The sequence below is a fragment of the Alosa alosa genome, chromosome 11 (assembly GCF_017589495.1).
Source record: "Alosa alosa isolate M-15738 ecotype Scorff River chromosome 11, AALO_Geno_1.1, whole genome shotgun sequence".
Lineage (NCBI taxonomy): Eukaryota > Metazoa > Chordata > Actinopteri > Clupeiformes > Clupeidae > Alosa > Alosa alosa.
Window position 1 is genome coordinate 32,020,554 of NC_063199.1, and position 15,000 is coordinate 32,035,553.

General features: G+C 41.7%; 1 protein-coding gene across 1 annotated transcript in view; it reads right to left on the minus strand.

Annotated features, from left to right (window-relative positions):
- tbxas1 (thromboxane A synthase 1 (platelet)) overlaps positions 1–15,000 on the minus strand; it is an 86,233-nt gene that overhangs the window by 39,914 nt on the left and 31,319 nt on the right. The window contains 1 exon segment of the mRNA XM_048257281.1: positions 3,935–3,987. Coding sequence (XP_048113238.1) covers positions 3,935–3,987 — 53 coding nt within the window.

The following is a 15,000-nucleotide window of genomic DNA, read 5'->3' on the forward strand; positions in this document are numbered from 1 at the left end:
ACAGGTTAGGCAGTGAGACAAGTTAGGCTGGTGGCAGTGAGACAGGTTAGGCTGGTGGCAGTGAGACAGGTCAGGCTGGTGGCAGTGAGACGGGGCTGTCTGTGATTGATAAGGCTGTGGCGTAGGCTGAGGCTGGTGTGTCTGGTGTCATCACGGAGTGTGTGCTCAGCCATCACACCGCAGACACACACATCCTCCTGCTGTGAGATGGCCTGCCACACAAGGTCATCTGTCTAGAGCTAACTCTTCGTCTCGTCTCCTCTCTCTCTCTCTCCCTCCTTCTCTCTCAGTCTCTCTCTCCCTCCTTCTCTCTCAGTCTCTCTCTCTCTCTCTCTCTCTCTCTCTCTCTCTCTGTGCCTCTGAGACGGGAGATTCAGAATGTGTGATGAGAGTGCATCAGGATTTTTGTGATACTGCGCCTCTCCATATCACATGTAAATGTGTGTGGGACTGAGTGTGTGTGTATGAGAGAGAGGCGTTATGTCTGTGGTGTGTGTGTGTGTGTGTGTGTGTGTGTGTGTGTGTGTGTGTGTGTGTGTGTGTGTGTGTGTATGTGTCTGAGCAAAAATTGGTCTTGTCAGACAGAGACACTCTATGTCTGAAGAGTGTCTTTCAGGACAGTATTTTTAGCTCCTAAGCAGCCAGGCTTTGGAAATCTCCTTCACAGCTCACACCTTTCACTGACAACCAGTGACGATCATTCTTGACACAAAATGACCACTTCATTTTAGTCCTGATTTAGTCCTCGTTCTGCTGTTACAACATGTACCCTGCTTATCGCTTTAGTGCCACATGGAGAATGACTAGTTGTATATAATAATAATAATAATAATAATAATAATATCATACATTTTATTCAGTCAGTCAGTATGTTTACATGCACAGGTAAGTCGAGCTACAGTTATAGCTCGGCTGGGATTTGACCATAGACAGTAAAAGATTTGACTGGACCACTGTCATGATCTTCGTAGACCAGTGTTTCACAAAGTGTAGTCCGGGGACCACTGGTGGTCCGCAAGCTGAAGTGGTCCACGAGCAGACGTGGTAAAATATAATATAGATGAGTTGTTTGCAATATTGAACCAACTTGTATGTAAATTCAAACAGTTCTACAACACTGTCTATGTCAAATATGCCAGTTTAAATCATATGAATCCTCTGACACAATTAAGCAAAGTGCAAAGACAATAAGCAAGGTGGTTTAGTGAGTATTGTGTAGGCTAATATACTGCTAGGTCTATTTTTAATTGTTTTTTAGCTAGGTAGTCCGTGCGTTTCTTTTTTATTGATTAGTTAAGTGGTCCTTCATCTGAAAAAGTTTGAGAAACACTGTCTTAGACTCAAGTATGAATGTTTACTCCGCCACGCTAGATGGCAATATGTTTCAAAGCAACACAAACTCTTTATCTTAGCTAACTTGCTAGCTTAACTTTCCATATTAGCTTACTTGCTAGCAAACTTTGCATCATCAGTGTAACTAGTTAAATAGTTGACATTACTTGCTGAAAATTTTCGTATGGACATTCTGGGGGATGTTCATTTGTATATGTATGAGAGAAGCTTCAGCTTCTGGGTATGTAGCATTGTGGCATAAAGCCTAGGTAGTTAGCTTGCTAACTCTGGCAGAAATCTCCGGTGTTCTTGTTCCATGTAGTTTCGTTCAGGGTTGCAGCAGAGAATGTCTAGTTGCAGCAACAGCACGGAGACTAGCCTACAGGAAAGCTGCTGCGCATGAACCTGAACTCATTCGGAATATTTTGGAAACGTAACAGCTATTCTGGCTTCTCATTTTTAGGCTAAAATGAAGAGAGATTTTATCTTAGTTTTTATTTCATGCAAAACATTTTAGTCTCTCTTTTTTTCGTCAACAATAATGCATCTTAAGATAGTCTTAGTCAGTGTTTCAGGACATTAGTGCAGTCTTGTCATCGTCTCGTCTTAGTCATGGAAAAAAAGGTTGTTGACTAACATTTTTTCTCTAGTCTCGTCTGACGAAATTAACACTATGTGTCACTTCTGATTGGTGGGCATGTATAGTGCAGTGTCACTTCTGATTGGTGAGCATACGCAGTGTCACTTCTGATTGGTGAGCATGTAAAGTGCAGTGTCACTTCTGATTGGTGAGCATATGCAGTGTCACTTCTGATTGGTGGGCATGTATAGTGCAGTGTCACTTCTGATTTGTGGCCATGTATGGTGTCACTTCTGATTGGTGGGCACGTATAGTGTCACTTTTGATTGGTGGGCATGTATAGTGCAGTGTCACTTCTGATTGGTGGGCATGTAGTGCATGGGAAGCACATCACTCCTGTTGGATATGTAATGGATAATGTATAGAACGCTGGTCATTATTGGGAAAATAAGTCCCGACAGGGCGAACCGGACCTCGACATGCAGCGGAAGGGTCTTGTTCCAGCCCTGAAGGGACTTATTTTCCCAGTAATGACCGGCGTTCTATACATTATCCCACTTATTACACGGCTACTTGCCAAAACGAAACTATAAACTCCCCACGATGTGACTCTTTAGCCTACATAGCCTAGACTATAGCCTATTTGTTACTGTTTCATCGTGACTTTTGGTGAGAAACAAATAGTTCGGCACACAACAGCACACGCTGAACTTGAATCTCTGAACATTCTTTAGAACACAGCTGATCAACCGTCTGCTTTAATTTTGAATGAAGTTCCAGTCCTTGCGTAGTGATATGAAAGACGTGAAATAGAAGCACAAAGCCCATTTTCCTTGACAGCGGTCTGTTATACTTAGCAACGGTCTGTTATTGAGAATTAGCAGACCACCGAACTTTGGGAAGGCCCATTCAAGTGAATGGAGCATTCTGCAGCATTATGAAGAGCCGTGTAATAAGCTTCACTGTCTGTCACAGTTTGAGGGTGAATATAAAGATCATAGATGTGACCAGATCAACCATTGAGTTGCAAGCTGCACGATTAAGTGCAACCTTTAGCTTTAGCTGATTAGATTCAAACTGCTATTTCGATTCAAAATAGTTTTATTGTTCAGCCCTACTGTAAAGTAAAGTTACATAGTTAATGTGGGATAAAGATGTGACACTGTAACACTGGCAGACTTTGCCTTGCGTGACACTCAATATCTCTCACTCCTCTCAATTCTATAACCGATGTCTGCGACACGTGATTCAATTTCAACCTTAACCAAGAGGAAGCAAATAATACCAAACAAACATGAAGTTTCCCTGGTGATGAATAAGTCACTCATGATTAAATAACGTCTGATAACTCACATTCTGGGGGGTTCACATTCTCAGAAACCCCAGGGAGGGAAACAACCTGATGACATATATAGCCTAAGAACAAACAACCAGACAAATAGACATCTCTCTACAGATGTGAATACATCATATATATTCTCTATCTCTCTATTTGCACAGATGTGAATACATCATATATATTCTCTATGTCTTTTCTCTCTCTCTCTCTCTCTCTCTCTCTCTCTCTATTTGCACAGATGTGAATACATCATATATATTCTCTATCTCTTTTCTCTCTCTCTCTCTCGCACACACACACACACCCACACACACACACACAGGTATTGCTTCCTCTATGTGGCCTAATAGAGGAATGGGGGTTGTGAAGGATGTGAAGGCCAATCTCAGGAAAACAAACTCTGTGAGACTCCAAAGACAACCAAGGGCTTTTCTGATCAGACATTATTTCCACTTGTTTCATTTGGAACTTTTCAGCATGGTGCCTTCACTGACTAGAATACAAGGACAAGGCAACCCACAGCTCCTTATTATGCTTGGATGGCTGTCTGCATGGCTTTTTCTATCCCTGTCTGACACACACACACACACACACACACACACAGAGAGAGAGAGGGGTAGAGAGACAGAGAGAGAGAGAGAGAGAGAGAGAGAGAGAGAGAAAGAGAGAGACATTGCACTTACCCACAAACTCGTCCATACGTGTTGATCAAGTCCTTGAGAGGGTCCAAAAAGCCCTAGAGGAAAACATGACAAATCTGTATGTGAACACACATCACTCTCAAAAGGCCCCATGACCCCCCACATTGAGAAGGCAAACTAAAAACCATGTATGGAACACTGATAGATATGATTCCTACTACTCAATGGCCCAAACACAGCATATAGTATGCTTGTGTAAGTTCTCCTGTGCAACCTGTGTGTGATACTGTGTCATTATGTGTGTGGACATGACATGTGTGTGTGTGTGTGTGTGTGTGTGTGTGTGCGTGCGCGTGCGTGCGTGAGTGAGTGAGTGAGTGAGTGAGTGAGTGAGTGAGTGAGTATGTGTGTGTGTGTGAGTGAGTGTGTAAGAAACAAATTCACTACATTCTCACAATGACACATGAATGACAAGTTAATAATGCCAGCACATATGGTTCTATTGTGATGAACAAAAGCATAGACAGAGGTGTGTGTGCATGGGTGTATGTGAGAGAGGCCATGTGTGTTTTTGACATGACATGATGTTTCCCTTTAGCTGCAGTTTTGGAAATGACAAAACACCCCCAACAAAAAATGCACTGTGCTTCACTGCTGACACAAGTTTCTTATCAAGGTAGGAGATTGCTTTCAACCTCAGTCTGCAAAAGTAACTTTGCCTGTTAAACTCCTGTTCTCTCTCTCTCTTCCTCTCTCTCTCGTCAAATAAAACACGGCCGAGACAAAATGTCTCATTTTTTTGCTTATATTGATCTCTAGGCGATCGATTTTCACGGGCCAAAAGCACAGGGAGTAATTCATTGCTATTCTCTGCAGCTCGTCCACCAGCACGGCTCCACAAGGCTTCAAGGCTCTCTCGTCCCTTTCCATCCAGTCAAAGTGTCTCACTGAGGCCGCCAACAGTGACTGGGTCAAAATGGCCACAGTACACGGTGGCAAGACAAGAAGAAAATCCAGACCAATTGCATTTGACTCATGTTATTGTCACGGGGACAGCTTGCGATCACACAGTAGATGCAGTGGGTCTCAACCTTTTTTCAGTGATGTACCCCCTGTGAAATATTTTTTCAGCCAAGTACCCCCTAACCAGCGCAAAGCATGTTTAGTTGAGAAAGAAAGACTTAAAACGGAGCACTGTGCCATCAGTGTCTAATTTAAGATGACGCTGCAGATGTGCAGGCTTCATGCTACTGTTCGCTAATTTCTCCCCACAGAAAAAACACAGTGCCTTGGGTGGGTTACAACTTGTTGACGTAAATCCAAATAAAACATATTCTTCAAGATACAGCCGGAATTTTGCCGGCTCTGGTTTGGCCTTCTTTGCCCCTTGTCCCTCTTTTTCACAAGAATTACCTCTACACTTCAACCCCGACTCCATCGTTTAAGTTTTGACAATAATTGACAGGTTATGGCGGGTGGCATGTGACAGGTTAGGTCGAACCATCCTGGTATGGGGGGGACTCTGGGTTTTTAGGATAATGAAATTGAATAGCCTACTGAAATAATTCTGTAACACTTTATAATAACTACACACAATTCATCATTTATTAAGCCCTTGTTACTTATTAGTTAATGGTTTGTTAATCAATAGTAATTTATTGTTCATACATAATTTATCATCAGCAAAGCATTTGTTCACACAGTTATAAATGGTTTGTTCATAGTAAAAATACCTTATTTCTAAAATGTGTTCATACATTATTGTTAATACTTAATAAATGATGCAATAAAATGTTTTTGTTGAAGCAATATTTCCATTATTTAACAGTTGTTACATACACATGCACTAATAATTTGCTAGGGTGAGGATACATATTTTATAAACCAGTTCCTAATACTATAATTCATGATTAACTCAGGAGTCACAAGTGGTTAGTTAATGATATTTTGTGAGCTCATCTAAAGTGAGGACTTTTTATGCCTTGCAACACATTTACAAATGAGTTATAAAGTTTACATTTGCATTTATTCATTTAGCAGACACTTTCACCCAAAGCGACTTACACATGTGAATGTAATTAAAAGGCAAGGCCACATTGGTGGACTCCGGGGCTTGAACCCCCAACTTTATGGGTTACTGCATGTTAACTGGGCTCCTTATCCACTATACTACCTCTGCCTAGTGATATTACAACAGTCAATTCAAAAATATAATGTAGATATGCATTTATGAACAAACCATTTTTAACTGTGTGTAAACATGATTTACAGATGAGAATGAATGTAGGAATAATGCTTTACAAGCGAAGAATACAGCATTAACAATAGTTTACAGATGTTTAATAAATGCTTAACAATGTGTAGTAGAAAAAAAACAGAAACTCTTGCTATTATGTATCCTCACCCTAACTAATCATTAGTGCATGTGTATGTAACAACTGTTAAATAATGGAATTATTACTTCATCAACAAACTAGTATTGCATAATACTATCATACATATTTTAGATATAGGCTTATTTACTATGAACAAACCATTTATAACTGTGTGTACAAACACTTTATTTATGAGAATTAACATAGGAGCAATGCTTTACAAATGATGAACAAAGCATTTTGTAATAGTTTGCAACTGGTTTATAATGGGACAATTATTTATTATATTTATTTATAAGTGGTTGTTTCATTATTTATTAAGTATAAATCATGTACTTACAAATATATTTTTGGGATAGGCTTCTTTACAATAAACAAACCATTTATAACTGTGAACAAATGCTTTACTGATGATAAATTATGTATGAACAAGAAATTACTAACGGTGAACAAACCATTAACTAATAATAGTTATGACCGCCGCAAGAAACTTGGTGGGCATGTAACCCCACATGGATAGCATGGAACCATTGTTTTTTTAAGCTGGACTGGACCCCCCAAAAGGAGGGTAGGGCAGACACAGTTTTCTGTGAATATCTCGAGAACCATAGGGTTTAGGAGGACCATTTTTTTTGTATGTTGATCTCAAGGGGCCATGTCAACCCACTCCATAACCACTCATTTCATGTATAAGCCACCTAGTTAAACACAAAAAAGTAAAAATGAGGTGTTGTAATCGCGAGGTATCTGTGACCTAACATAGTCAAAACTGCACCGAAATTGGAAGTGTACAGTATGATCATTATGACACCCTCTGAATGCACGCCAAGTTTCGTGGAATTCAGCTCATGGGGGCCACACAATAAATTAATTTATGTTACTATACACCAACTGGCCTGTAGGTGGGCGGAGACAGTTTTCTGTGAATATCTCGAGAACCGTGGGGCCTAGGAGGTCCACCTTTTTTTTTGTATGTTGGTCTTAAGGGGCATGTCAACCCATACCATTACCACTTATTTCATGTATAGCCACCTAGTTAAAATTAAAAAGCAAAAATTAGGTGTTTTTATCACAATATCTCTGGCTGACATGCTCAAAACTGCACAAAATTGTGTAGGATCATTATGACACCCTCCAAATGAATGCCAAGTTCCGTGAACTTTCGTTCATGGGGGGCCTTACAATAAAATAATTTATGTGTACATTTAGTGACCCACACCAACAAGGATTTCGGGACACTGAAAGAGCGAGGGTACCACTAAACTTGGTGGGCATGTAACCCCACATGGATAGCATGGAACCATTTTTTAATTTTTCGCTGGACTGGACCTGTGGGGCAGACACAGTTTTCTGTGAATATCTTGAGAACCGTGGGGCCTAGGATGACCAATTTTTTCCATTATGTTTGCCTCCAGGGGTCATCTTAACCCATTCCATGTGCACACATGTGCATAAACAGATACACACGCACACACATACATTCACAGTAATCATATGTATGACACATACTCACACAGTAGACATATGTATGCATGCATGCACATGCACAAACACAGGCACATACGCAGGCACAAACACAAGCACGCACACACACACACACACACACACACACACACACACACACACACACACACACACACACACACACCCACACATAAACATAAACATGTACACAAGAATTTCTCAGAATTATGAACAGGCAAGATGGGGGTGGGGTTGTATAAAATGAATTTTACATGTGAAATTTATGAACTAATCATGTTTTGGTATTTTTTGTCTAGCAGATACCAGTGAGAGTTGAGTGTGGATAATGCAATTTAGTGAGACAGTTTGAATCATATAGGCCTTTCAGCATTTATTTTTGTGGAAAAAATGTGCTGGACTGGGCGGTGGTCATATTTTGTACCGCTCTGCGGTACATCTAGTTATTATAAAGTGTTACCAATAATTGTTTTTAAAGTATTTTGCATGGATTCTACTTTTTAAATATATGTATATTTTAAAATCTTACGTACCCCCTGGAGTGCCTTCACGTACCCCCAGGGGTATCCGTACCCCCATTTGAGAACCACTGTTTGCTTATTAAGGTGATGATCAGTAATTGTTAAACAACAATTTCACACACTGCACTTCAATCTCTACAGATGATCTGTAAAGTCTCTGTGAGTGGACTATTGAAGTAAAGAGTTACCTGGCCTTCTCTCTGAGAGACCACACGAGCTTTGATTGTGTGCGGCTGGAGAAAACGTGTGGCCTCTTAACAAAGAGGAGAGAGCCTTGAGGAGGAGCGAACACATGTTTCTTCTCTTCGCAGCAGGCGGCTTTATCCCTTTCTATTTGCATTATCTCATACAACACGCGGCTTGTAATTAGCTCTCAGGGTAAAGTTTCATTGCTGTCTAGGGGCTTAATTGAGAAACGGCACCCGTTAGCAGATGCTCTGTGGTCTGCAGACTGTGGTGGTTCTTCACTTCACAAACCAGAATCTTGAATCCTGAAGCACGCCCATGTCCCTAGTGCATTGTGGTGTGCAGACATATGCTGTACACACACACTGACATATGCTGTGTTTATGAGATAAAGGTGCTACACACACACACACACACACACACACACACACACACTGATGCCATGGGATCATCTATCTGTGTTGTGTCTGATACACCCATGTCAATGAAGAATGATGTGTGTGCTGTGGGGATCTGTGTGTGTGTATGTTATATTATGTGTGTGTGTGTGGGTGTGTATGTGTGTGTGTGTGTGTGTGTGTGTGTGCATGACAGTTATATGAAATTCGTCTGGTATTACTACGCGTGTTCTTTGTGGGTTTATTGGGTTTTTCTCATGTGCTAAATATTTGTTATTAGGGTTATGCCTGCATTTTGCACTGTGTGCATGTGTTGTTAGATTATCTGAGTAGAATTTGTGTGTTGATGTGTATTGTATAAGCGTGTTGTAGAGGTTGTTAGATTATCTGAGTGGAATTTGTGTGTTTATGTGTATTGTATAAGCGTGTTGTAGAGGTTAGATTATCTGAGTGGAATTTGTGTGTTGATGTGTATTGTATAAGCGTGTTGTAGAGGTTGTTAGATTATCTGAGTGGAATTTGTGTGTTGATGTGTATTGTATAAGCGTGTTGTAGAGGTTGTTTGTATTGTGTTATTAGATTATCTGAGTGGAATTTGTGTGCTGATGTGTATTGTATAAGCGTGTTGTAGAGGTTGTTTGTGTTGTTTATGTTGTGTTGCTTGTGTTGTGTTGTTTATATTGTGTTGTTTGTGTTGTGTTGTTTATGTTGTTATTTGTGTTGTGTTGTATGTTGGGTTGCTGGTGTGTCTGTTGAGCCTTTTGGGGCTTCTCTGTGTGGTTTAAATCACAGAAGTAACAGAATGTTTGTCTTTCTTAGAATTCCATATGTTCGTCCTATGCTCCACAAACACACACACACACACACACACTTTTCCACACACACCTCTGTATGTCTATGGGGGTGAAAGTGTGTATATGTGTGGTTATGTGTGTGCCTGGGCAGCATGAAAAGTCTCAGTTTGAAGAGACGCCATGCAACAAGAATTGATGGACAAATATAACACAATGACTCACTTGAGCTAAACCACGGCAGCTAATTATGCACACACACACACACAAACACACACACAGACACAGACGGTCAGACGTAACGGTATGAGCATATGGCACTGAGAGTGTGTACAGCATTTGCATGCTGTGTCTTCTCCCACCAGGTGGCAATGCTGAGCAGATGCATTAGTGTGCTCTGCTGAGCTTTTGTTCAAGACAAGAGGGTGAGAGAGAGAGGGAGAGAGAAAAAATAGGGAGAAAGGGGGGTGGGGTGGAGTGGAAGATGAAGTTTTTTTCCTTTGAATGTTTAAATTCAGACATGCTTCTATTTATTCTGCAGATTATGAAGGCCTCGCTCTAAGCCAATTTCCAAATTTCCCTTACGGGATCAAAAGAGTATCCTAATAAAACTTGTTAAGTTAGAGAAAGAGTGAAGAAAGAGAGAGAGTGGGAGCAAGATGAGAGGAAGAATGAAGGAGAGACACTAATGGCAACACTGCATGCAACTAAACACACAGATACACACACCGAGAATACAGCAAGATGAGCAGAAAGAGGGAAGGGGGGACCAACTGATAAAATCTACAGAGACTCTGGAAGTGTGTGTGTGTGTGTGTGTGTGTGTGTGTGTGTCTAAGCCAATAGCCAATGGCTGCTCTCTAGTGAGAGATGAAAGGTTATCGGAGGCTGCTGAGGCTTTAAGACTTGGCTCCGGCCTGACACCAGCTGCACCCAGGTAAAGCCTGTGTGTGTGTGTGTGTGTGTGTGTGTGAGGGGTACTGGGTAAGAGGGATACTGAGATGGACATGGTACTCTCTCTCTCTCTCTCTCTCTCTCTGCCCTCATCCCTCCGTGTGGCAGTGATGGTTAGTATGCATGGCAGCCTGTAGATGGCTTCAGCCTTCCAATGACACACAGGGGGCTGCTGGCAACAAGCCGGCGCCCTGCCCTTCCCTCCAGGGCACAGAGGCCCTATACTGCAGGGGTGTGTGTGTGTGTGTGTGTGTGTGTGTGTGTGTGTGTGTGTGTGTATTTCTTGCCTGTGTGTGTATGACTCACAAAATACAGCATTCTCTTTCCTGACTTATATGAGCATGTGTGCCAGTGAATATGTGTGTGTGTGTGTGTGTGTGTGCAGATGTGTGTGTGTAGTCTAGTTAGTGTGTATTGTGTGTGTGTGTGTGTGTGTGTGTGTGTGTGTGTGTGTGTGTGTGTAGTCCGCATGAGTGCTGGCGTGGTCTAGTTAGTGTGTATTGTATGTGTGTGTGTGTGAGTGAGTGAGTGTGTGTGTGTGTGTGTGTGTGTGTACAGACCACATGTGTGTTGGCGTGGTTTGGTTAGTGTGTAATGCGTGTGTGTGTGTGTGTATAGACCACATGTGTGTTGGCGTGGTTTGGTTAGTGTGTGTGTGTGTGTGTGTGTGTGTTTGTGTGAGTGAGTGAGTGAGTGTGTGTGTGTGTGTGTGTGTTAGTGTTGCTAACTAAAAAGGTATCACGATGCCTTCACGCAAAAAACGATACGATTTCCGACGTTTTTAGAATCGATACTTTATTAAAATTAACGTTCTGTGTCTGCGTGAACTGCTGCTCTCACTGCTCCTTGCACGCATCTAGGCAAGTGGGCGTGTCAAGCAGGCAGCTCTGAGTGAGTGAGTGCGCAGCCAACGTCAACATACAGTAGTTCTTTGCCGACCGTCCTCGGCCTTGTAGATAAAACAAAATGTGAAGTGAAATCTGCAACTATTTTGGATACATCGCGAATAGTGAAGGCAAGCCATCAGGTACACAGAGGCCCGTTTGTGAAATATGTTTCAAAGTCATTTAAAAGCAGTAGGCTACGCATGGAACTTGGCTAAACACCTCGCAGACATATCCCAACATTTTTGTTCAAAGAACGACAGGTTAACGAATATGCTATAGAAAACACGACTACATGGTTAGTGCCAAGTTCTTCTCTTCTGTTTTAGTCTAGCCTAAGTGAAACGAGTATGGTTCTCTGGCTGATAAAGCGAACCTTCCTTCATCAATGAATTTTGACGAGACATAACGAGCTGTAATCATTTTGACGAGACATATCGAGCTGTAATCATAGGGTGCTAACGTGATGAAAGCGCAATGTTCACGCCAGAATAACATTACCATAACTTGTAAACAATCTATTTCATGTTCGGTCAGTACTACTGGTAATATTTGTCATGGCATGTAGACTGCAATTTGTTCAATAAGTATTGCCCAGATGTAGGATAGGCTACCCGAAATGCGCTAATTAAAGCCCACAGCATATAATACCACCAAAGCGTGTTGAGTCCTAATAATAATAGCGGCTTATTGTTACGTGGTAGCAAATCATGTTATCAAAGAAATAGACATAGGCTAATGTAGGAATGCACACAGACATATTGCATAGCATTCAGTGATTTGCATGCAGTAATTTCAACACTGACCTTGATCTAGCCTAGTTTGGCTATTTAAAGCTACTTTATTGGCAATACACAACACAATGTAATGAACTATAATAAAAAATAAAGGACTTAATCACACAAAGTAGGCCTACTATTTTACTGACTATAAAAATAATAATTATGTAGGAAGTTTAGAACCCAGAATTGACCTGCACACTACAAAAGTGCACTGAATTCAACACAAATGACTCAATACACTTGGAGGAGGTATGAGTCCTTTCTTTTCCAGATATCTTAGATTTTCGGCCAGAGTATCGTTTTTTTTTAGTATGTGTGCATCGTACAGACCATATTTATTGGCGTGGTCTGGTTAGTCAAAGTCATAATTTTGGTGGTGTGACAACCACTGTGTGGCCTGGTCTGGTTAGTGTGTATGCGTACCACATGTGTGTTATCGTGGTTTGTGTGTGTGTGTGTGTGTGTGTGTGTGTGTGTGTGTGTGTGTGTGTACAGACCACATGTGTGTTGGCGTGGTCTGGTTAGTGTGTGTTGATGTGTGTGTGTGTGTGTGTGTGTGTGTGTACAGACCACATGTGTGTTGGCCTGGTCTGGTTAGTGTGTATCGTATGTGTGTATCGTATGTGTGTGTGTGTGTGTGTGTGTGTACAGACCACATGTGTGTTGGCGTGGTCTGGTTAGTGTGTATCGTATGTGTGTGTGTGTGTGTGTGTGTGTGTGTGTGTGTGTGTGTGTGTGTGTGTGTGTGTGTGTGTGTGTGTGTGTGTACAGACCACATGTGTGTTGGCGTGGTCTGGTTAGTGTGTGTCGTGTGTGTGTGTGTGTGTGTGTGTGTGTGTGTGTGTGGTGATGTGTACAGACCACATGTGTGTTGTGTCTGGTTGTGTGTGTGTGTGTACAGACCAGAACCACATGTGTGTTGAGCCTGGTCTGGTCTTAAAGGTGGATAGGTTTTATCGAGGTATGCTGCCATGGCAATTTATGTCAGGTTATGTTCTGGTTAACCTTGAGGTTTCAGGTAACCACACCCTTTATACAGATGTGTGTGTGTGTGTGTGTGTGTGTGTGTGTACAGACCACATGTGTATTCTTTATGATATTCAGCCGAGGAACGTTATCATTGTCATCTCGATCGAGGCAGACGCCTCTAATTTCACCACGCCAGAAGCAATGCCCCTACTGATAGAGCAGATAATGGTCTGGTTACAATTCATGTATTGTATGCTGAATATCTGAGCAAGAATAGGCTACTGTATGTGTGTGTGTGTGTGTGTGTGTGTGTGTACAGACCACATGTGTCCGAATCAACGCCTCCCTCAACCCCTCCATTGGCCTGCGAAGGCTACTGTAAAACACTCTGGTGCCTTTCCTCCTACAGTAGTGTTCAAAGACACCTTTTTTCTTGTTGGCTGTAAAACAGAGGCCAAGTGAAGGCTATAGTCCTAAGAATAGCCTACAACATATTTTCATAATTAAGAAATATGAATGCAAGCTATAACTATATAAACCTACCATTCTGATATGTTTTTGTGTTTCATTTTCACCTGCCGCCATGTGCTTTTGGCACTGGGGTTGCATCTGAAATGTTCACAGGATTAGGCATAAACTAAATCAGTCAATGGGGGCTACTTAAACATTACATTATCCTTATTAATTGATATGCCCACTTCTGAATTGTGTTGCATCTGTAGGCCTTTTTATGAACTCAAAATAGGCAATTTAATTATTTCAACTAATTTCAGACATTCCGCAAACTATTCATCCTCCGTAACACATATTTGAGGAACATGTGGAAATAAAACTTTACTTTTAGGCATTTAGGCTACCCGATCTGCAATACGTTGCCAACAGCCTTGACTTGCTTTGTTCACTGCCGACGTATTTGATTTTTGTCGTAGAGTGGGTTTTAATTCCTCATAACTTGTCATAATAATTCATCCGTCAACGTCAAATTTTGTCAACCCCAGTTTAACAAAGTAACATGGCATGTAGACTGCAAAGTAACATGGCATGTAGACTGCTACAGTAACAAAGTACATCTGGGTAGGTTAAGCTCCCTTCGTAGTACAGGCCCCACATGTGTGTTGGCGTGGTCTGGTTAGTTTGTGTGTGTGTGTACAGACCACATGTGTGTTGGCGTGGTCTGGTTAGTGTGTATCGTTGTGTGTGTGTGTGTGTACAGACCACATGTGTGTTGGCGTGGTCTGGTTAGTGTGTGTGTGTGTGTGTGTGTGTTGGCGTGGTCTGGTTGTGTGGGTTAGGTGTGTACAGACCACATGTGTGTTTGGTCTGGTTAGTGTGTTGTGGCGTGGTCTAGTGTGTGTGTGTGTGTACAGACCACATGTGTGTTGGCGTGGTCTGGTTAGTGTGTATCTGTTACGTCCCTCTTCTACCCATAGGTGGCGTAGTTTCCATCATGTCCTTTTTGGCTGCTCTGCCTGTTTTCTGTTCTATTATTATTTTCAGGTGTGACCTGTGTGAGGGGTGGAGCTTCTCCCTATATATACCTGTGCCTGGCGGTCTGCTGGTTGCCTTTTGCCATTTGCGTTGGCCTTGTGCCAAGACCGGGTGTCCTCCACGCTCACTAGGCCATGTCGTTGTTTTTCTACATTGTTTATTTTCAGTTGTCCTTAAAATTCCTAATTATGTATTCTTATTTTGTAAATAAAACCCCCCTAGACATCAGGGCCTTTGACTGTTTGTCAATTTTTGAGTTGCATCTAGCCTGGCTGGCT